Consider the following 24,542-nt stretch of genomic DNA (forward strand, 5'->3'; position numbering starts at 1 on the left):
TGCAGCAGTGAAAACCAGTGAAGAAGCACTCCACACGCATTAAAACAGACAAGGATGAGAAAAGCAAGTTACCAAAGGAAGTAATAATATGATACATATTTAAAATTTAAATACACACAACAACATCATATATTCCATGGCTACATACATATACTGAAAGCGTAACTTGGGAATGATGGCACATCAGCTGTAGTGGTTCTAGTCTGGTTTCCAAGGGCATGATGGGGGAAGGACTTGGGGGTGGTGTGTTAGCTGTACTAAAATGCTAAGATCCATAGCAAGATGACAGAAACGTTAACATCTGTGAAGTCGGGGTGGTGGGTACATGGGCATCTGTTATACTCTTGTCTGTACTTTTCTGCATACTTGAAATATTTCATAATTTGAAAAAAGTTTAAGTCATTCTCCATCCTCACTCTTAGCATCCAGTTCCCTTTGCCAAGGGCAACTGCTGTTGCTTGCGAGTCCCCCCGGAGATATACTTAGGATGTATAAGCATAGATGTGCGAGGGTATATGTATGCAAAGTTTTATATGTCTCTTTTTAAACAAGACACAATTTGGAGCATACTATACACACTGTTCTGTATCATGTTTTTCTCACTCGACAAAGATTTTGGAAATGGAGCCAGCTTAATTCACACAGAATGTCCTCATTCTTTGTAATAGCGCTTAGCATTCTATCCTATGGATAACTGGACTATTTCCTGTCTTTTGCCATCATTACATTCATTACCTTATAAACACTCATTCTGCACATCTGTCTGGGTTTACTGCCTGCCCTTTAAAGCAGACTGTACCACATCACATTCAATGTAATTCCATAGGGTCTTAAACACAAACCTGGGCTTCAGAAAGAGTGATGGACATAAATCACAGCAAGATCTTCTATGACCCACCTCCCAGAATATTGGAAATAAAAGCAAAAATAAACAAATGGGACCTAATGAAAATTAAAAGCTTTTGCACAACAAAGGAAACTATAAGTAAGGTGAAAAGACAGCCCTCAGATTGGGAGAAAATAATAACAAATGAGGAAACAGACAAAGGATTAATCTCAAAAATATACAAGCAACTCCTGAAGCTCAATTCCAGAAAAATAAACGACCCAATCAAAAAATGGGCCAAAGAACTAAACAGACATTTCTCCAAAGAAGACATACAGATGGCTAACAAACACATGAAAAGATGCTCAACATCACTCATCATCAGAGAAATGCAAATCAAAACCACAATGAGGTACCATTACACGCCAGTCAGGATGGCTGCTATCCAAAAGTCTACAAGCAATAAATGCTGGAGAGGGTGTGGAGAAAAGGGAACCCTCTTACACTGTTGGTGGGAATGCAAACTAGTACAGCCACTATGGAAAACGGTGTGGAGATTTCTTAAAAAACTGGAAATAGAACTGCCATATGACCCAGCAATACCACTTCTAGGCATACACACTGAGGAATCCAGATCTGAAAGAGACACATGCACCCCAATGTTCATTGCAGCACTGTTTATAATAGCCAGGACATGGAAGCAACCCAGATGCCCATCAGCAGATGAATGGATAAGGAAGCTGTGGTACATATACACCATGGAATATTACTCAGCCGTTAAAAAGAATTCATTTGAATCAGTTCTAATGAGATGGATGAAACTGGAGCCCATTATACAGAGTGAAGTAAGCCAGAAAGATAAAGATCATTACAGTATACTAACACATATATACGGAATTTAGATAAATGGTGGCGATAACCCTATATGCAAAACAGAAAAAGAGACACAGAAGTACAGAACAGACTTTTGAACTCTGGGGGAGAACGTGAGGGTGGGATGTTTTGAAAGAACAGCATGTATATTATCTATGGTGAAACGGACCACCAGCCCAGGTGGGATACATGAGTCAGGTGCTCGGGCCTGGTGCACTGGGAGGACCCTGAGGAGTCGGGTGGGGAGGGAGGTGGGAGGGGGGATCGGGATGGGGAATACGTGTAACTATATGGCTGATTCATGTCAATGTATGACAAAACCCACTGAAATGTTGTAAAGTGATTGGCCTCCAACTAATAAAATAATATTTAAAAAAAAAAAAAAAAAAAAAAAAAAAAAAAGAAAGAGTGATGGAGGGCAACCCTGGAGGTCCAGTGGTTAAGATTCTGTGCTTACACTGCAGAGGGCGTGGATTCGATCTCTGGTCAGAGAATTAAGATCCTGCATGCCGCATGGCCAAAAACAGAATAGAGACATGGACTCCTGCTGTGGGCGGGCCGATTAGCTTCTTGTCTGATGTCAGAGCAGCCGCCCTGTGGGCTCCTGCATCTCCTTTTTACGTTTTGTATTTCCCCTGGGATAGCAGCTTTCTTGTTCCAACTTTTATAACTGCTAAGCACCCTTCCTCCTGCCATCTTGTTACTTCTGAAATGCTTTCAGCTAAGAAGCCAAATGAACAAACTTGTCTGGACTGTGACTAAAGTGATGGATGGGAATTTTCAAGTAAGGGAATCTGGCATTTTTCAGAATCAAGGATACGATACTCATCTCTTTTTTCTTGGCAATGAATTTTTACTGTCTAGTCAAAGTACTTTTTACATTATAAAATCATTATAATAGGATTCTAGAAAATAATCTTTCTAGACTCAAATAGTGTCGTTAGTAATAAGACTAATATTATCAAATATTTACTTCAATTTCCAAAGAGCTTTATTTTCAGGGGAAGAGGTCTAGCCTAGTGGTTAAGGGCACAGGCTCTGAAGTCAGACCCTTTGGATCCAAACCCTGGCTCTGCCACTTACTGAGTAGCCTCGAGGAGTTTATTTAACTTCGCTGTGCCTTGGTTTTCTCATCTACGACATGGGGATGGTAAAAGGACTTACTTCACAGGTTTGTACAAGATTAAATGATTTGGCGACCTCCCTCGTGATCCAGTGGCTAAGACTCCAGAGGATGGGGCGAGGCTGTTCTGGTGTGAGGAGTCAGAGGGGGGTTTCTACCCAGCCCGGTCACTAACCTCCTCTTGTGGGGATGCTGGCTTCAGCACTTCTTCAAAAGGAGGTTGCTTCTAGGGTCAGTGTGAGGAGAGTTTCTACACAAAAGGAGACTCGACAATAAGTGAAGGTCAAGGAGAAAGTGGCTGGGGTAGGGGAGACATATGCAGTGACCCTTGGGATCCCTGAGGGCCCCGTCCTCTCGGGAGCCCAACACGTGAATGCCCTGTGAAGCGCACGCTCTGTGTCCCCAGCAGACTAAAGGGCCACACCAGCCTAGCTGCACCATGGTGACCTTAGGCAGCCATGTACTTGTACCCGAGCCTCAGCTCCCCCATGCATAAGGTGTGAGGGGTGCATGAAAGGACCTCTAGAGATCTTTCTGGTGCCAGGAGTCCGTAAGCCCGTGGAAATCTTTCAGTGGGTTTTCTGTTTTCTTTGTCATCAAGGCACTGACCTGCCCTGGAGGAGTTCAGCAGCCAGGGAGGCCGTTCAGGAGAAAGAAAGGATGGGAAAGGAGACCTTGCTAAGGTGTGGAGAGAGGGACAGATGGGGGAGGGGACAGGCAAGAGAGGAGCGGGAGGGGAGTCAGCCGGGGAGGGGCCTGACCTCCATCCCAGCTCAGAGTGGAGGACGTCAGGACGTGGTCCCCTCCTGCATGCCCCTGGGACCTTTATGTGAACAGCTCCTTGCAGGAAATCGCCCTCAGCAGGAAGCCCCTTTTCTTGTCACTTTAGCGAAGCTATAGTGTAACTAGCCTGGAGCACTACAGTCCATGGGGTCACAAAGAGTTGGACATGACTGAGCAACTCACACACAAACACATACTGTAACTCACTTTTTAAACCAGGCACCCCCATGCTCTACTTGCCTTTGACCTGAGCACACCTTTCAAATCCTTTCATCACACAATACCTGGCCTAACTTGCCAGTTCTTCCCATAGATCAAAGAAGTAGAAGTGGCAAATAAGCAATTAATAGACTGACTGCTCCTTGGAAGAAAAGCTATGACCAGCTTAGACAACATATTAGAAAGCAAAGACATTACTTTGCCGATAAAGGTCCATATAGTCAAAGCTATGGTTTTTCCAGTGGTCAGGTATGGATGTGAGAATTGGAAAAGCTGAGTGCCGAAAATTGATGCTTTTGAATTATGGTGTTGGAGAAGACTCTTGAGAGCCCCTTGGACTGCAAAATCAAACCAGTCAATCCTAAAGGAAATCAGTCCTGAATATTCATTGGAAGGACTTATGCTGAAGTTGAAGCTCCAATACTTTGGCCAAAGGATGCAAAGAACTGGCTCATTGGAAAAGACCCTGATGCTGGGAAAGACTGAAGGCAGCAGGAGAAGGGGACAACAGAAGATGAGATGGTGGGATGGCATCACCGACTCGATGGACATGAGTTTGAGCAAACTCTGGGAGTTGGTGAAGGACAAGGAAGCCTGGTGTGCTGCCATCCATGGGGTCACAAAGAGTTAGACTCGACTGAGAGATTGAACTGAACTGAACTAACAGATGACCAGACCTCTCCCAAGATTCCTCTTCAGTCATCTTGCAAATAAATCAAACTGCATGAACAAGATGATGTCTAGAGCAGCAGTCCTCAACCTTTTTGGCACCAGGCACCTGTTTCCTGGAAGATGATTTTCCCACAGACTGAGGGGTGGAGGGCGGTTTTGCATTGATTCAGGTGCATTACATCTACTGTGCACTTTATTTCTATTATTATTACATCAGTTCCACCTCAGACAATCAGGCATTAGATCCTGGAGGCTGGCGACCCCTGGTCTAGAAGAAGACCTCTGGAGCTGACAAGCCTGCATGCAGTGGGGGGATGGCTACGACTCTGACCTCCCCCACCCCCGTCTCAGTGATTAACTGAGATGATTTGTTTCTGTCTAAACATTTTCACCGCGGAGCAAGGTCTTGGGAAGTGTTTTTTTGGGAGATGCTGAATCCACCGTCTCCCCAGATGGCTGGCACTTTGATTCAAGGCCCCTTTCTCTTCCCTGGTTGGTGAGTGTGTACCCGATTGTGTAAGCGGTGAGCAGCAGGCCGACTCGCCTGGTTACTGATGCGCTGACACTCACCCTGCAGCATGGCTGATGTGGTGTAGTAGTTGAAGGGCACGTTTTTCACCAGGTACGCCTCGGGGTCCAGGCTGGCCAGCGTCGCCCCCACCAGCACCGACTTGCCCGTGCCCGCCGTTCCCACCAGCATGACCGGCCTCCGCCGCGCCAGGAGCCGCTCCAGGAAGTAGCAGAGGCGTATGGTCTCGCAGGTGTGCACCAGGCTGGCCTGGGGTCAGGGGGAGACGGGGCGGGGGTGGCGGGAGACAGGGGAAGCGAACTGGGGGCTCGTGGGAGACTCACATGCTGTCAGAGCACCCTGGGGCATTTCAGGAGAGGGAATCGCCCGTGCTGGGCCCCCTGTCACCCAGAGAGACCCTCCCGGTAACTCTTGCTGTGGGTAGAGGGCACGCCCATCCTCCTCTGCTAGCGCTGTCGGCCTCCCTGAGGCCTCTGGATTGTATTTTAAAGCCTTCAGCCTGGTCATCCCCACCCCCCTCCTCTACCTTGTCTCAGGATGCCTGCAGGGGGTCCTGCTAATTAAGTTAACTAGGCTTGGGGAGATTTTAGGACTTTGCTGAGGGCTTCCCTGATGGTTCAGCAGTAAAGAACCTGACTGCAATGAAGGAGACATAAGAGACACAGGTTTGATCCCTGGGTCGGGAAGATCCCCTGGAGGAGGGTATGGCAACCCATCCAGTATTCTTGCCTGGAAAATCTCATAGTCAGAGGCGCCTAGCAGGCTATAGTCCATAGGTCGCAAAGAGTCGGACTGACGCAACTTAGCACACACACATGCATGACTCTACTGAACCTCTAATTTCCTCTGAAAAGAAAAGTAGCTAATTCTTAATGAGGTCAAACCTTTTGGGAATCTGTTAGGGGTTGCCACAAAAACCACCGCAGAATCTGGGAACATTACATATCCCTGGTCGCTGCTCAGCCACACTCACCTGCAGAGGTATCTCAGGGTCAAATTCAAACTGCGGGATGAGCCTGGACCAAGGCTCGAATTTCTTGGTCTCTGGGTCTATGTAATAGTCAAAGATGGTTCCTTGGGAGGGAAACTTGATGGTCTTGAACTCACTGAGCCACCATTTGCTGAACTCTGCCCGGTGGTCCACGAGCTGCCCAAAAAAAGCAAGTCAGGAGTCAAGGCTCCGCAGAGCACAAGAAGCCTGGACAGGCTGCCCTGCATCAGGCAGAAGGTCAGGGCCGGGGGCACGCCAGCTCCTCCTTGTCCCCCAAGGACCAGCCCAGACAAGGCCCAGCTAAGCGGGGACTGCTCTGGAGCGTGTATGCGTGCACCTGCCTGACCACGGGGCTGGGTCGCCCTGGCCTGGTGCATCTCAGAGCTCTGGCAGGTGGAGGGGAGCGAGGGAAGGAGGTGTAAGAACACAGCGGAGAGAGGGAGCCCGAGACCCCAAGAAGGGCAAGTGCAGCCAGGAACTCTCAGAGACCGATCCACCACATCCCCCTCAACTCCTGAGATGCTGAGCCATGTCCAGACGGCAATCGGGGACAGACAGAATAAAATGGTGCCTGTTAGAACTTCCCTGGCGGTCCAGTGGTTAAGACATCGCCTCCTAATACAGGGGGTTCGGGTTTGATCCCTGGTCAGGAAGCTGAGACCCCACACACCTCTTGGCCAAAAAACCCCAAATATAAAACAGAAACAATATTGTAACACCTTCAATAAAGACTTTATAAACGGTCCACATTAAAAAAAAAAATCTTTAAAAACTAAAATGTGACTGTAGACACCTGGGGGCACCGGAAGAAACAGCGGTAAGAATCTCAGCAGGGGAGCGGAGTACATAACCACCAGCAAATCACGTCTTTTCATGCCACGGTTTCCTCATCTATAAAATGAGGATTCTAGAAAAGAGTATTTCTGAGTTTCCTTCCAGAGCTAAAATCCTCAAATCTAAGGGCAGTGGAGGCAAAGCTATACAGGTCTTTCGGACAGAAGGAATAGACAGACACACATATTGCAGCATGAGCCCCTAAGATAGGGCTGTGAACCCGAGTACTCAGGCTATTTCTTTCAGACCGAAATGTAACACGCACCCTCCCTACAACACACCCACACATGCATACACAAACGCCCACCGCTACTGGCTACCTTCTTGGGGAGCCAACCCACTCTTTGAACACACAGACCTAGGAAAAGTCCTAAAGATGGAGAAGGTTCAGAGTGGGCATTTTAGGAAACACTTCTGCAGAGCAGGACAGGCTAGGGAGCTGGGCGCATGACAATGAATCTGAACTTGGAAGAAATGACGGTGACTTTGTCTACTCAGTAAATAGGATTGAATTCTTGCACCTTAAAAAGAGAATGGAAACAGGCTCTAAGGACAGGTTTGTTTGCTCTTCTTATTCTGATGTGAATTTAGATTAAGGGGACAGTGTATCTTCCTAATATCTGTCCTCTGCAATCAGAAATGTTAGGGAGAAAAAAATCCCAATCTTTGACCCTTGGACGAAATTCTTTTTTTACCCCTGTAATTCTTTATTAAAAATACTACTGAACATAGAGACTGAAAATGAGATTAAAGATGAATAACCCTAGTTGGGATCATGACATCGGAACTTAACATACTGGTGCTTTTTAGGGAAGGTGTTGACATCCAAATTGTAGAACGAAGGTCAAAAGCAAAATGCAAAGGTACCCTCAAAGATATTTACAATGAAGTAAATACACTAACAGAATTTAAAATAGGTGCAAAAAATAGAAACAACCAGTGTTATATGATTTCAAGAGTTGTGCTTTCTGTGGTTTTTCATCATAATAGGAAGGTATGGGAAGTTTATGGGCTTCCCTGGGGGCTCAGATGGTAAAAAATCTGCCTGTAATGCGGGAGACCCAGGTTTGATCCCTGGGTTGAGAAGATCCCCTGGAGAAGAGAATGGCTATCCACTCCAGTTTTCTTGCCTGCAGAATCCCATGGACAGAGGATCCTGGCAAACTACAGTCCATGAGGTCACAGAATCAGACACAACTGAGCAACTAACACACACGCACACACGATAATTTAATATCCTTAGTTTGAGTACTCTCAGATATTAAAATCTTCCTATGAATTAAAACGACTTTTAGACAACCTCTTAAATGGAATTACACCATGGAAAAGAGGGCTTCCCCCTAAATCACCTAAGCAGAACTAACAGTGCTACTGAAAAACCATTCCCCATAAAAACTAAGTGAAAAGAAAATACAAAACAAAGCTTAAAGAATGTGTCTTACCTGACAGCAACTGTTTTCTGGCTGACAGTATTTATTCATGAAACATAACAGCTGTCTACCTTTAGATAAAAAAATTCTTGAGGACGTTTGACTTCCTAAAGAAAACCAGATTTTAGGTTTATATGGAGAATCCAAGACACAGACCAGCTCTAGAAAGAAGGAGGTTGGTGGTGGACCCTCTTCCTTCACTCTCAATTCCACTTGGAGCTACCTGGTCCGTTTCTCTGCCAAGCCATTCACGGGCTGCACTGTCTGGCTTCCTGAAGCCTGGTGCTGGGCCTAACCTTCTACTCTAACTGGACACTAGAAAGACAAGGTCACCTCTGCTGAGCCATCCAGCGGCCTTTTCTCAGTTTGACTTTTTGAGTGTCTCTGCCCTTTGAATGACCTCGGTGAAGGGGCTCCTTTTGAACTCCAACTCCTTTAGATTCCTATGAGTCTCTGATCGCCTTCCTGCCCTTTGAACTTGACAACAGGAAGGCTGACATACAGTGTGGTGCAATGTAGCCGAGTTTGGAAACACAGTATCACCTCGTTTGATCTTCATGATGCTCTCAGTCAGCCTGGCTACTGAAAATGACTCCTATTTTATGCACATGAAAAAGCAAAAGCTCAACGGTTACATTCTAGCAGCATATGGCAGAATTGGGAGTCAGGGGAAAGAATGGTGGTGGGTGAAGGGACAGTGAGGGAGTATGGAATGGACATGTACACACTGCTATATTTAAAATGGATAACCAACAAGGACTGACTGTATAACCAACAAGGACTGACTGTATAGCACAGGCAGCTGTGTTCAGTGTTATGGGCAGACTGGATGGGAGGGGAGTTTGGGGGAGAATGGATACATGTATATGTGTGACTGAGTCCCTCTACTTAGCCTGAAACTATCACAACACTGTTAATCAGCTGTACTCCAATATAAAATAAAAAGTTTATTTATTTATTTTTTAAAGAAAAGAATTGGGAGTTGAACCCAGGTGCCCAATAGGGTGCTGAGAAGCATTTGCTTCTGAGAGATAATTTCCTGTGATTGCTGCAAAGTATTTAGCCAGGATCCACCTGCCCACTCCCTCTTTTTATTGGAATGTCTACCCAGGTATGGGCTGTGCTTTGTATTATATTCTGCTTTGCGTTAATAACAGCTTTTTCAATATAAGCATCATTGGTGTTCCTGATGTGAATATTCTGGCTACCTTCATACTTTTCTATTTACAGTGCTATTTTGTGTTCGGCTTGAATGCAGGCTGCGAGGGGGTCTCGGACATCCCTGCTGCTGAAAGCTTTCTCCTGTGTGCTCTGCCCCCCTCCACCCCCCAGGGCCAGCACGGCCACCGACAGCTCCAAGTGCTCCAGAGCCCGGGACGCCCGGAGGGAGGCTTTCTCTTGGGCTTTTAAAAAGAGCTGAGTGGATTTAAATTTTTCCACATGGAGATAGAAAAAATTGACTAAGTGTCTTTATCGTGATACCCCACGGCCTGCTCAGCACCAGTGTAAGAGAGGAGCTCAGCAGTGGTTGCTGACATTTCAGCAGCCGAAACGTCAGGGCCTGCATCGTTTAAAAGTTATTTATTTATTTCATTATGGCTGTGCTGGGTCTTCGTTGCTGTATGTGGGCTTTTCTCTAGTTGTGGTGAGTGGGGGTTACGCAGGCTTCTCATTGCGGTGCTTTCTCTTGTCGCAGGGCACGGGCTCCAGGAACGTGGGCTCAGTGGTTGCCGCTCGCGGGCACTAGAATACAGACTCAGTAGTCATGGTGTAGGGGCTTAGTTGTGGGATCTTTCTGGATCAGGAATTGAACCCAAGTCCCCTGCCTTGGCAGGTGGATTCTTATCCACTGTGTCACCAGGGAAGCCCCTACCTTTTTCTTTGGAAGAGCCCATAATCAACCCAGACCAGAAAGAGTAAATCATAACTTTCCAAAAACTGCAGCTTGGCTTACTCCCCTATTGTGAGAAAAGCATCAGATACTTGCTATAAAACTGAATTTTTATGGTGCACGTGTGCTAAGTCGCTTCAGTCATGTCTGACTCTCTACAACCCTAGGGATTGTAGCCTGCCAGGCTTCTCTATCCATGGGATTCTCCAGGCAAGAATACTGGAGTGGGTTGCCATGCTATTTTCCAGGGGATCTTCCTGACCCAGGGATCAAACCCGTGTCTCTTGTGTCTCCTGCATTGACAGGTAGGTACCACCAGCACCACCTGGGAAGCCCTAAGTAGGAGAACATTAATAATAAGCAGTATTCTAAGAGTTTTACATGTGGACAATTAGAACAGCATCCCTTCATTTAATCCTTGCATCTATCCTAGGAAATGGGTACCACTATTATCACTTTCTCTGCCTTTGTACCCAAAGTTTGGGGTATCGGGATAAAGATACCTGACACTTGGTCAATTTTTCTAACTCTTTGTACCAGTAATGAGATTAAGGTAGAGAGATGTTAAGTTATTTGTCCAGGGTCCCCAGGTAACAATGGCAGAGTCAGAATTCAAATCCAGAGTCCACATTCTCAGCCTCTATAGGATGCTGCCTGGTAGCTAGTACATGCTCAGTCACTGAGTCGTGTCTGATTCTTTGTGACCCCTGTGGACCATAATCCACCAGGCTCCTCTGCCCATGGAATTCTCCAGGCAAGAAGACTGGAGTGGATAGCCATTTCCTTCTCCAGGGGATCTCCCCAGCCCAGAGACCAATTCCGTATCTCCAGCACTGGCACATGTGGTCTACACTGCTAAGCTACCCTGGTGGCTAGAGTCGGTTGTAAAAGACTGGTCTGCTTAACCTCAATTATGTTGTTTCCAGGTAAAGTACCTTTTATTTGGAGAAATCTCAGTAAAGTAAAAGGTTGGGGATACACAAAGCTTAGAGAATAGGATGCCAAACAGCCTGAAACCACAGCAGTAAACACCATGAGATAAATACCACTTTGTTTTTCTACTCATAGATGTCGATTAACCTTTGGTCTAACATTCTATGGTTCTTCTTCCACAAAGAAGGCTGAGTGATGAAGAGTTGATGCTTTCAAACTGTGGTGCTGGATAAGACTCTTGAGAGTCCCTTGGACTGCAAGATCAAACCAGTCAATCCTAAAGGAAATCAACCCTGAATATTCACTGGAAGGACTGACGTTGAAGTTGAAGCTCCAGTATTTTGGCCACCTGATTGGAAGAGTCAACTCAGTGGAGAAGACCCTGATGCTGGGAAAGATTGAGGGCAGGAGGCCAAGAAAGTGACAGACGGTGAGATGGTTGGATGGCATCACTGACTCAATGGACATGAATTTGAGCAAGCTCCTGGAGACAGTGGAGGATAGGGGAGCACGGGGTCCTCCTGCAGCCCATGGGGTCGCAAGAGTCAAAAACGACTTAGCAACTGAACAACTGCAAAAGCCGTCTATGGACAGCTCTGTGTTTCAGGGGTGATGAAGATGGTTGGTATAGAGTGGTACATGCTTGTTCTAGAAGGTTTTAAAGAAGGGATTCTTCCTACTCAAGCCTCTACAGCATAGCACATCCTACCTAAAACACACATCTTTCTAAGTAAGGTATTCATAACTCTAGTTTTTCAGATTCAATCAGCAACTGTCCAAGAAATTAGGGATACATTCACCAAGTCAAAAACCAACAAAACACAGCTCGGTCTCATCTGTCTCACTATACGAAGCCCTCCTAAGGGGACTGACGTCTTCAGCAGAATCAGGGAGACCTAACTTAAATGGTTTGATGGCCCCATGTTAATTCTGACATTTAGCTGTTCTGTCTACCAAATCTTGCCTGGTTAGCGTGGGTGTTAGCCTCAGCACACACCCTCTTACCTGGTCTTGGACCAGTGCTCCGCCAAAGGCCCAGATGGCAGCAAACACAAAGTAAAGCTCGTAGGTGTCCTTGGGGCAGTCTGCAGGGATGTCCTCCTCGGCCAGCAGACACTCAAGAAGGTGGCACAGCATCTGGACTGTGCTCTGCTCTGGGATTGGAATTATCTTCTTAAATCTGAAGAGAGAGAGAGACCCAGATATGTTCTAAAACACTGGATTATTCCATCCTAGTGGTGCTGTTGGACAACTATGGAAACTTGCTGGCGTCTGTGGATTTGACAGGGGCTTCCCTGGTCGCTTAGAGGGTAAAGGATTTGACAAGTCCATGTGGCTTTGCAGCAGCAAAAGCTTTGGTATGATAGAGGCCCAGAGTGGCTGATAAGCAAACTGTTTAGGTTCCCAGCTGGCTCAGGGGTAAAGAACCTGTCTGCCAATGCAGGAGAGATGAGTTCGATCCCTGGGTTGGGAAGAACCCCTGGAGGAGGGCATGGCTACCCACTCTATTCTTGTTTGGGAAATCCCAAGGACAGAGAAGCCTGGCAGGCTACAGTCCATGGGGTTGCAAAGAATCGAACACGACTTAGCAACTGAACAACAACTACAACTTGCACCTTCCTCCAGATACACCTGTACAGCACTCACAGAAGGCTCTTTAAATCTCCCTTCTCTTCACTCACCTCTCTTCCTGCCTGGACTGCCAACAGGCATCTCAACTCCATCCTAATGTATGTTCCCTCTGCCGTCTGCCACACTTGTAGGGGACTGCCTGGGGACGTCTGACTTTGGGGGCAGGACAGAACATCAGCAGGACGTCAGCTATGAGCCAACAGGCTCTTTGTCACTGCTTTAATTCTTCGCCTTCCTCACTGTTTGGCCTACCTGGTTCTGAGCGCATCTAAGCAGGTCGGAAGGTACTTGTCAAACAGGATGGTTAGGTTGGCTCTCTCTGTCTGGATCTCTCTTCTGTCGATCCAGCTGCTCACAGGAGGGTTCCAGCCCAGGTCTGCCGGGTTAATGTACAGGATCCCTGGGAGCATAGAGAATATAGCTTAGTGACATGTCCATAGAGCTCAGGATATTCTTCACCCCAGAGTTATTTTCTCTGTTAAAAAAAAATGTACAGAAGACTGGCCTTGAAAAGAACAAAGGGAGTCCAGTGGTTGAGACTTTGTCTTCCAGTACAGGGGTGCAGGTTCAATCCTTAATCGGGGAACTAAGATCCTACATGTCTTGTGGCCAAAAAGCCGAAACATAAAACAGAAGCAATATTGTAACAAATTCAATAAAGAGTTTAAAAATGGTTCACAGCAAAAAAAAAAAAAAAAAAAATTCTTGAAAAAGAAAATAACAGAGATCTGGCTGAAATCTGAGAGGGTTTGCTATTGGGATCAGCTCTGATGACCTGGTAATAGATGACGGACAGCAGTGTTGAGAAGGATCCTGAAGCCAAATCCAGGCTCAGGAGGAAAGAAGACTGTGATTGATTAGCAATACTTGTCATGGTGAGGAAGTGTGCACATTCATGGTGGCCCCCAAAAGGATATTGTTTAGTTGCTCAGTTGTGTCTGGCTCTTTTGTGACCCCATGGACTGTATCCTGCCAAGCTCCTTTGTCCATGGAATTCTCCAGACAAGAATACTAGAGTGGGTTGCCATTTTCTCCTCCAGTGGATCTTCCTGATCCAAGGATCAAGCCCACGTCTCCTGCATTGGCAGGCAGATTCTTCATCACTGAGTCACTAGAGAAGCCCCTCAAAAGGATAAGTCCATGTCCTAACCAGGAAAGTTAAGGTATAAAGTCATTTTGCACCAAGATGTAATGAGAACTTCTAATGCTCAGTCATCTTCACTAGCCTCCATGGAAGCTAGAACCGGCTGGAAAGGAGCCTAACTCGAGGCATTTCTGTGCAGAAGACAATAGTTGTCCAGCTCAGGGGCTATTCCTTTTTCTGTTACTGTAAACATTTCTGAATCGAGAAACTCACATGATCCTGGCTGCAGAACACTGGCTCACTTTTGTGGGTATGGATTTGGGATGACGATTAGGCCAGAGTTTTGAATGGTCAATGTCTGACTCCTGTTTGGAGCTTTGATCAGAGCCAGCCAAACAGGTATCACTAGAGGCACCTGTTTTCAGCTGAGCAGGGGTGCGGCTGTTCCACCTTGAGGCCCATACCTGCTCTGGAGACAGTGGCTGGCGTGGCCGTGCGCAGGTGGCTGATCTCAAAGAGAAGCCTCATGGTGGGATTCAGAGGGATCCTCTCGTTGCTCGCCAGGGTCAGCACCTAGACACGGGGGAGGGGCGCAGCAGGCAGGGAGGAGTTAGGGTGCGAGGCCAGCTCAGGGGAGTTTGGCTTTTATTCCTGATAGGCATTATGATTATAAGTATCTTTGAAAGTTTCACAAAGTCCTCTGTCTCTCCTTCTGTAGCCCCTTGATCACCATCCCTGTGTACTGGGTCAGGAAATAAGCTATCTGAAAAGTTAAGTGATGTCAGTGATTTGAATGAACTGGACCATATTGATGCTTTTGAACTGAGGTGCTGGAGAAGACTCCTGAGAGTCCCTTGGACAACAAGGATATCAAACCAGTCAATCCTAAAGTGAATCAGTCCTGAATATTCATTGGAAGGACTAATGCTGAAGTTGAAGCTCCAGTACTTTGGCCACATGATATGAAGAGCCAACTCATTGGAAAATACTCTGATCCTGGGAAAGATTGAGGGCAGGAGGAGAAGGGGGTGAGAGAGGATGAGATGATCAGATGGCATCCCTGATTCAATGGACATGAGTCTGAAGAAGCTCTGGGAGATAGTGAAGGACAGAGAAGCCTGGTGTACTCCAGTTCATGGGGTCTCAAAGAGTCAGACACGACTTAGTGAATGAACAATAACAACAACAGACCATATTTTAAAAAATTAGATAATTAAAGGAAAAGAGCTCAGTTTTCATGTAACTACTGTTTCTTTTAAAGGGCTTCCTCTGGAAGAGTATGTTCCGTACATGTTAAAACCATCGTAAAACCTCTAATCTGGGTATGCTTTCCAACAAGTGCTACCAACTTTATAGCCTCTTTATAGGCAGTCAGTTTTCAATGTTTATAAAAAAAGAAAATAAGCATCCTCTCCATGATAAAGACTGACCACCACCGAGGATATTGACAGGCTCAGAATGTTTCTGATCATCAGTTTCCTTTATTTATAAACAAAGGGGAAAAAATCCCTTTTAAAAAAAGATTTAAGTAAATGATTTAAGATTCTTTGCAGCTCTAAATACTGAATTGATCTACATGTGGAAGATTCTAAAGGAAATTACAACAATGCCAAAAACATGTGAGTGATGGCAGTGGCTTTGAAACAACTGAAAGTTATTGTATGGGATGAATCAGTTCTGAGACACCTGTTAAAGATGACGTGAAAGTGAAAGTCACTCAGTCGTGTCTGACTCCTGCAACCCCATGGACTCCTCTGTCTGTGGAGTTTTCCAGGCAAGAATACTGGAGTGGGTTGCCATTTACGGGTAGCTGAAATCAGGATCTTGAAGAGTTATCTGCATCCCGTGCTCACCAGAGTGCTATTTACAACAGCCAAGATGTGGAAACAACCTACGTGTCTGACAATGGATGAATGGATAAAGAAGATGTCACACACACACACACACACAGAATGGAATACCATTCAGCCATAAAAAGAAGGAAATCCTGCTATCTGTATGGATGGCCTGGAGAGCATTACGGTACATGAAATGTCAGACAGAGAAAGGCAAACAATAGATAATCTCACTTATGTATGGAATCTTAAAAAAAAAATTCATATAAACAGAGAGTAAATTGGTGGTTGCCAGGGATGGGGGTATTGGGTGGGCAATTATAAATATCCCAGTTATAAGATGAATAAGTAATATAAGACATGGTGACTATAGTTAACAATACTGTACTGTGTACTTAAAAGCTGCTGAAAGAATAGATCTTAGTACCATCTTTCTAGATTTCATATGCAAGAGTTAATATATGATATTTGTCTTTCTCTTTCTGACTTACTTTACTCTGTATAATAGGCTCTAGGTTCATCTACCTCATTAGGACTGACTCAAATGCATTTTTTTATAGCTGAGTAATATTCCATTGCATATATGTATCACAACTTCTGTTTCCATTCATCTTGTCAGTGGACATCTAGATTGCTTCCAGGTCTGAGCTATTGTAAGAAGTACTGCAGTGAACATTGGTGTATATGCATCTCTTTCAATTATGGTTTTATCAGGGTATATGCCCAGAAGTGGGATTGTTGGGTCATAGGGTAGTTCTAGTTTTTTGGGTTTTTTTTTAAGGAATTTCCATATTGTACTCCAATTTAAAAAAATTTAAAAAGAATAAATATTAGGAGTTCTCACCAGGCACACACAAAGGTAATTATGGGAAGTGATGGAGTTGTCAACCAACCTTATTGTGGTAATCATTTTGCAATATACAAGTATTTCAAATCATCAGGTCATATACCTTAAATGTATACAATGTTTTAAATCAATTATAACAATTTTATATGTCAAGTATATCTCAATAAAGCCCCCCCAAAATTAAAAAAGACACCAGTAATAATTCCTTACTCAGGGCCAGCCCTACTGTGGAATCCAGGCTTTCAAATGTGCCTGGTTTCACTGATGATTGGGGATGACATGGGGCTCCCCTTCCCCTTGGTACCTTGTTATCATCCATGACAGTGTTCAGAGACTCGATCCACATCGGATCAATGTCACCATCCAGTAAAATCCACTTGGGGCCATCATGGGTGATGTTGGCAAGCTCCCGCATGATAGAAGAGAACAATCCTAAGAGGAACCACAGATATCTCAATTTCCAGGTCACCATCAATCTTCTTTCTCTTAACACAAACTTTCCCTATCAGCTACAACCTTAGGTGTACACAGGACACTCAGATCAGAACTGGCCTTTTCTCCTACTCTACCAAAAATCTGATCATGCTCAGGTTCTGCTCGTTCTGTGTTCCAATCTGACTTTTTATGAGAATGACAACAACAGCAAGACTAGAAGAAAACCTGATGGTCCTAGTTTTTGTGGGATTTTTTTTTCATTTTTAATTGGAGAAAAATTGCTTTACAATGTTGTGTTGGTTTCTATCATACAACAATGGAAATCAATTATAATTACTTATATTTATCCCTTTCTTCCTGGTGGCTCAATGGTAAGGAATCCACCTGTCAATGCAGGAGCCACAGGTTCAATCCCTGGGTCAGGAAGATCCCCTGGAGAAGGAAATGGTCCAAGGTTTTCAAGTGACAAGGGACCCAGCAAATCATTTCAACAGGCAACTGCGACATGATGGAATTACATGAAACCTTCTTAGGTAAGGTTTTCATTCTTTGAAGCTGCAGCTAGGAAAATCTTGTCAAACACAGGCTTTGAGAGAAGGCCTGATGTAATTTTAGTTAGCATTACATGAAATTTATATCTTAATTTGGATCGAATTGATTTTTTATAATACTAAGCCTTCCCAGTCAATAATATGGTATGTCTTTTCATTTGTCCAAATATTGTTTTATGTTCCTTAATAAATTTTTACAGCATTTTCAATGTATCTCTTTGGCTAAATGTATTCCTAGGCATTTGTTTTTATTGTTATTGTGAACGGAATTTTTCCCCTGTATTTTCGGTTTTAGCTGGCTACTGTTAGTATAGAGATAAGCGTTCAAATTTGGTGCACTTCACTTTACACTGAGTTATCTTTAATACTTTTTCTCATTGATTCTAGCGATTTTTCAATAATGTCTTGAGTTTTCTAGATATAAAGTTGTACAATCACCAAAATGATAATTGTCTTTTTCCTTCAGTTTATATCATGTATTCCATTTTATTGTTTTTACTGCATTTTCGAGACTTCCACAGGCAAAGCAGAATAATAATGTTGGTAATAGATCTCTTTGGTTTATTCTTAATGTTAATGGAAGTTGGGCTATTCTTTTTGGTTCTGCACAAAGGTTGGTATCAAGAGTATTTTGACTTCACAAAATGAAATAAGAGGTGTCCTTTTTATGATTTTTGGAATTATCTTTCCTTAATTCAGCTACTATTTTAAAACTTTCCATTTCATTTGTTTACTTTTTGTACTTCTCATTAGGTAAATTTTGTTAAAATTATATTTGGTTAGGGAATCATCTATTTCCTTCAGTTTTTCAAATATGTATGATCTAATTGTGTCTCTTTTAATCTTGTCTATATCTACTGTTATATCTTTTTTCTAATTCCTTATCTTGTCTACTTTTACCCCCATTAATCATGCTCACAATGGACTTATTGGTCTTTACAAAGAACCAATATTTGTATTTATTTATCCTTCCTATACGTTTTTGTTCCTTCCCACTAATCTCAGCTTTTATCTGCATTAGTTTCTTCCCATCTTTCTTTAGGTTTAATTTATTATTTTTTTGAATAAGTTCTCAAAATGGATACTGATTTCCTTTTTCTAGCCTATCTTCTGTAATAATGAGAGTTTAGAAATTTTCACTATTGGCTTTCGATGTGTCCCAGAGGTCTCTGTATGAACATTCTTTATTTTGCTTCCAAGAAGGATTACAATTAACTTTTCCCTATAATCCAGGGGCTCGGTGTTTCATGATTGCAAGTAATAAAATTAGTTTTGGTCATTTTCTTGCTATTTGTTTCTAATTCTATTGTATTAGTATCAGACAAAGTGGCCTGACAAATGGATACTTTTGAATTCATTACAATTTCTTCTGTGCCCAGCTAAACTTTAAATTACTTGAAATGTTCCAGGAACCTACCAAGAAAGGAATATTTTCTATTTACAAGATGCAAAGTTCTATATCTTTGTGTTACATTGTGTTTGATGCATTTCCTAATTCTTCTATGCCTATACTTATTTTTCTGTCTATTGAATCTTTCTAATATTGAAAAAGATGTATTAATATAAACCGCTGTATTTCTATTTTTATCAAGTTCTCTTAAAATTTTTTGAAAAGTTATATTCCGTTTACTTGGAAGGTCTCTTGTTTAGGGAACATAGATTTATGATTATTATAAACCTTTGTAGATTTCTCCATATTTATGTGTATATTTAATAAAATTTTAATTTAAAATTCTCACACTTAAAAATTCAAATTATATTTTGTGAGCTTAAATTTAAGATGGGAGAAGTGTCTAAGACTATCCAAGAAACTATAGAAAAGTACTGAGGAGGGATTTACCTCATCAGACAGGAAAATGATATAAAATGATAACAATTAAGATAGAATGACATTAGTACAGGATTAGATAAATAGCTGATGGAACAGAATAGAAAACCCAGAATCAGATGTCAATACAATTTTCCCTTTCAATATGTGAAATTCAAGTCTGTGGATTCAACCAGCCATAGACTGAAAATATTTGGGGAAAAAAACAATTCCAGAAATTTTCTCAAACTGAAAGTTGAATTTACCATATTCTAGCAACTATTTACAAAGTATTTACATTGCTTTTGCAACTATTTACACAGCATTTACATTGTGTCAGGTGTTATAAGTAGTCTAGAGATAATTTAAAGTTTATGGGAGGAATATGTATAGGATAAAGCAAATACTACTCCATTTTATATGAGATCTTGAGCATCTATAGATTTTAGTGTCTGCAGGAGTTCCTGGAACCAATCCCCCAGGGATACCAAAGGAAAACTGCCCATGTGAAAAGTTGGAATTTAAATTCAGAGATAAAGGATACTTTACTTAATAAATAGAGATTTCACAATTATCCATCTGGGAGGAAATAAAGCTAATTCCCTACCTCACCTCATACTTGATGATCATTCGAGTCTGACTATGTGCAGCCCCATGGACTGTGGCCCACCAGGCTCCTCTGTCCCTGGGATATTCCAGGCAAGAATACTAGAGTGGGTTGTCATTTCCTATTCCAGGGGATTTTCCTGACCCAGGGGTCAAACCTGCGTCTCCTGCATTGGCAGGCGGGTTCTTGACTGCTGTGCCACCTGGGAAGCCCAGCTAAGCCCCCAGATAAATTTTAGATGAGTAAAAAATGTTAATGTGAAAAGAATCTTTAAGACCAAATTTATGATATTATGCCTCTAAAATTAGAAAGAGTCATAAACTAAATAGGAATCCCAGATGCTAAAAAGACTAGACAGACATAATTTCCTTTTATAAAGTACATGGTAAACATGTCATGAAGTATTTGTAGACAAATGGAAGACAGATAAAAACCATTAATACGGCATATAACAGATACAAGTTTAATGTCTTTGACATATTAAAAAAAACACTTACACACTGATAAGAATATAATAAGGAGAAATAAAATTACAAAAGAGCCAATTACTAAGACCACTAAGAAGGAAAAGATGTTAAGCCTCATTAATAGTGAAATAAAAATTAGAGAGGCTACTCATTAAGTCCCATTTTTCAAGGCCTCTGATGGAAGACCCTAAATTAGAGGAATCCAGGCATATCACTTTGCTGACACAGGTCTGTATAGTCAAAGTTATGGTCTTTCCAGTAGTCACATATGGATGTGAGAGTTGGACCATAAAGAAGGCTGAGTGCCAAAGATTTGATGTTTTCAAATTGTGGTGCTGGAGAAGACTTCTTGAGAGTCCTTTGGACATCAAGGAAATAAAATCAGTCAATCCTAAAGAAATCAACCTTGAATACTCATTGGAAGGACTGATGCTGAAGCCGAAGCTACAATACTTTGGTCACCTGATGCAAACAGCTGACTCATCGGAAAAGACCCTGATGCTGGGAAAGATTGAGGGCAGGAGGAAAAGGAGGTGACAGAGGATGAGCTGGCATCATTGGATGCCATCATTGACTGATGTTGAATGGCATCATTGACTCAATGGACATGAGTTTGAGCAACTGGGAGATAGTGAAGGACAGGAAGCCTGGCATGCTATGTAGTCCATGGGGTTGCAAAGAGCTGGACACAGCTGAGCGACCGAACAACAGGCAGTATAGCCTGATGTAGTCACTGGGATGTTACGAGGGGCCTGAGATGATCTCATTCCAGAAGCCACACTGTTTTTGGAAAGAGATCTGATCAGCTTGTAGAGAGTTTTCTCTATTTTCTTTTCTGCTCTCTCCCAGTGACAGGATACCCTTTCAACACCTATCACAATTTTCAATTCTCGGAAGGTGATGCTGAGGTCAGCACCCAGTGAGCATGGGCTTGGGACAATGTGAATCACTGTAGAAGGGACCAGCTCCCTGGCTCCAGGAACTCTTGCAGACACTAAAATCCATGGATGTTCAAGACCTCATATAAAATGGAGCAGTATTTGCATTATTCTATACACTTGCACACATGAATGTGTGCTCAGTCGCTAAGTCGTGTCCCACTCTTTTCAACCCCATGGACCGCAGCTGGCCAGGCTCCTCTGTCCGTGGGACTCTCCAGGCAAGAATACTGGAGTGGGCTGCCATTTCCTTTTCCAGATGATCTTCCCGACACAAGGATGGAACCCATGCCTCCTGCAGTGCAGGTGGATTCTTTACCATGGAGCCACCTGGGACGCCCCATCCTATACACATCCTCCTGTGGTCCCAGGATGCTCCTGAGATGAGTCTTCTGTAGCAGCCTCCCCATCACTCCTGGGGTGGTACTGACAGGAAGGTACCCTCTGTGGGATGCTAGACTGTCTGCTCCTTTGGGAACGAGAGGTGGGCTTCCCTGCCTGACCCATATCAGACCCTCTACCAGGCAATGTGGGAACCCCATGACTTGCAGTTCAGAATCATGGAACAGCAGCGGAGAAGGCCTGCCCTGTTTATCCTCTCTATAAGCTGAAAAATCCCCAAGGAGAGAAAGTACCCCAATGGATGAGGATCCTCTCCAAGCCAAAATCAGTTTCTTTGATTCTTTTCACCTCCTCCCACCCCAAACTGATCAGTTTGGCTTCCCTCCTCTGCAGCCTCCCCACTGCCTTCTCATCAGCCCAAGTAGCTAAGACAGAAGCATCCCGTCCTTACCATCCTTCCATTCTCGTGTGGCTGGATTGATGATGCCAAAGAGCTCATCGTTGGTGACCGCTTTGGGGTTGAGGTCAGTCCAGACAGGGCGGCGTTTCATGATCTGGTAGGTCTTGTGCAAGGACCTCAGCACCTGCGACTTGCCAGTTCCCGCACTGCCCACCACGAACACGGAGTGCCGCACCGCCAGGAGCTCCTCCAGCTGGACCACCTGGGAGACATGGACCGGCCAGAGGGACCACTTGTCACTCACCCACATCCCCACCACTCCCCTGTGAGTCAGGCTGATGCCTGAAGTGAGACCTGAGGTCAACACAGGAAGAGTTACTCCCCCCAGGATATAATGGGGTCCTAAATGTTGGGGCAACATGATTCATTTATTCATTTATTCATCATGTGAGTAATTATTAGTAACCTCTAAGTGCTAGAGAGTGTGTCTGGTGAGAGAGATTCAGAGCTGACTCTCCAGCCCTCCCTGATCTCATAGTCTGACAGAGAAGCAAGTCACACTGACAAACTGCTATAATGTAAGGAGATAATTGAGATGTGGGTTCATTCCCTGTGTCAGGAAGATCCCCTGGAGGAGAAAATGGCAACCCACTCCAATATTCTGGCCTGGAGAATCCCATGGACAGAAGAGCCTTGTGGGCTACAGTCTATGGGGTTGCAAAGAGTCCAACATAACTGAGCACATGCACACATGCACGAAGGGCATAACTGCTGTGGCTGATGTATTTACTAAATGCTGTGGAAGGAGATTGTTGTTGCTGTTCAGTAGCCAAGTCATGTCTGACTTTTTGCAGCCCCATGAACTGCAGCACGCCAGGCTTCCCTGTCCCTCACCATCTGGAGCTTGCCCAAATTCACATCCTTTGCATTGGTGATGCCATCCAACCAGCTCATCTTCTGCCTCCTTCTTCTCCTCCTGCCTTCAATCTTTCCCAGCATCATGATCTTTTCCAACGAGTTGGCTCTTCACATCAGGTGACCTGAGTATGGGAGCTTCCACTTCAGCATCAGTCTTTCCAAGGAATATTCAGGTTTGATTTCCTTTAGGATTGACTGGTTGATCTCCTTGCTGTCCAAGGGACTGTCAAGAGTCTTCTCTAGCATCACAATTTGAAAGCATCAAACCATCCCTGGAAGAGGAAATGGCAGCCCACTGCAGTATTCTTGCTATGAGAACCCCATGAACATGAACATTATAGCAACAGATAGGAAGTAACAATAGATTTTATATAGATAAAGGGATTATGAAAGGCTTCACAGAGGAAGGGGCATTTGAACTGGGGCTTCAGGGATGAGTAGGAGTTTGCCAAGAAGACAGACAGGAAGGATATTCCAGGCAGAGGAAGCAGCACAAAGGCTTATGGTATGACAGAGCATGATGTGGTTGACCAGAAGGCTTGATGAGACTGGAGTCAAGGAGCTCCTTGGGAGACAGTGGTTGCATGGAAGGCATCATCACTCTTGTTGTAGTTTGCCTTCAGGGTCTCCTTTCTACACTCCTGTATGCTTATTGGAATGAAAATGTGATCATGTCACTGTCATCAGGCTGTCCCTTCAGTGGTTCTCCTAAGTTTTGGTGATGAAATCCCAAATCTTTACACTGGTTTACAAGGCCCTGTTGCAATCTGGCCCAAATCAGTTTCTAATTTTGTCTCTCATCCCTCAACACACACACATATCAGGTAGATGACTGCTTGAAGCTCTTCAATGATTCTCTTTCCCATTGATATGCCTTATCTACTTTTGAGGTTCTTTTCCTTAGAGACCATGGAACTGCTGCCTTGATTTGGGTTAACTCCTTTCTAGGTCTGCTGACAGCGATAATTCAAAGACTTCCCTTATTTGATTCTTGAAGTTTTGAATCCCATGATGTTTGTTTTTCATCCATGTTGTGTTGTAGTATGTTCTCAAAGAGCTTAATCGAATAGGATGCCTATGTAATATTAATAAAATCTGTAACTCCTTGAAAATATCTGATAATCTGGTACATAGTGGAGTTTTGAGATCATCTCCCCTCAGAACTTTAAAGGAATAGTTTCCTTGTCCTGCACTATCTGATATTGTTGGTGAGAGGTTCTGACATCATCCTGAATTTCATTCCTTCGTGGGTCACCTGTATACCTTCTCAATCCATCTCCCAGCCAAGAAACTTTCATTTTTTCCTCTTGACCCTTGACTTCTGAAATCCCATCATGAAGTGTCTTAACGTTCCCCGGTCCTGGCTGTTTTCCCTTCTCTTCCTCATTCCCTGCCCTCCTTCACTACCTGCTCTGAGCCCAGAGCTGCTCCGAGGTTCTGCTTGGCAGACTGGCTGCCTCCTGGCTCCGTGTCCCCTGAAGCCCTTTCTACACCTGCAAACCCCCTCTGCTCTGCTTGATCTGTCAGTCTTCTTCCATCCTCTCTCCATCTTTCCAGAAATTTACTGTTATATCT

The 24,542-nt window shown here is 43.9% G+C and overlaps 1 protein-coding gene across 1 annotated transcript in view; it reads right to left on the bottom strand.

The window, feature by feature from the left end:
• DNAH9 (dynein axonemal heavy chain 9) overlaps positions 1-24,542 on the bottom strand; it is a 282,174-nt gene that overhangs the window by 137,488 nt on the left and 120,144 nt on the right. The window contains exons 32-38 of the mRNA XM_065908483.1: positions 22,101-22,311; positions 16,807-16,934; positions 14,285-14,393; positions 12,989-13,136; positions 12,110-12,284; positions 5,999-6,172; positions 5,067-5,274 (exon numbers count right to left, since the gene is read on the bottom strand). Coding sequence (XP_065764555.1) covers positions 5,067-5,274; positions 5,999-6,172; positions 12,110-12,284; positions 12,989-13,136; positions 14,285-14,393; positions 16,807-16,934; positions 22,101-22,311 — 1,153 coding nt within the window. The remainder of the gene's footprint in view (positions 1-5,066; positions 5,275-5,998; positions 6,173-12,109; positions 12,285-12,988; positions 13,137-14,284; positions 14,394-16,806; positions 16,935-22,100; positions 22,312-24,542) is intronic.

This window comes from Muntiacus reevesi, chromosome 18 (assembly GCF_963930625.1).
Source record: "Muntiacus reevesi chromosome 18, mMunRee1.1, whole genome shotgun sequence".
Taxonomy (NCBI): domain Eukaryota; kingdom Metazoa; phylum Chordata; class Mammalia; order Artiodactyla; family Cervidae; genus Muntiacus; species Muntiacus reevesi.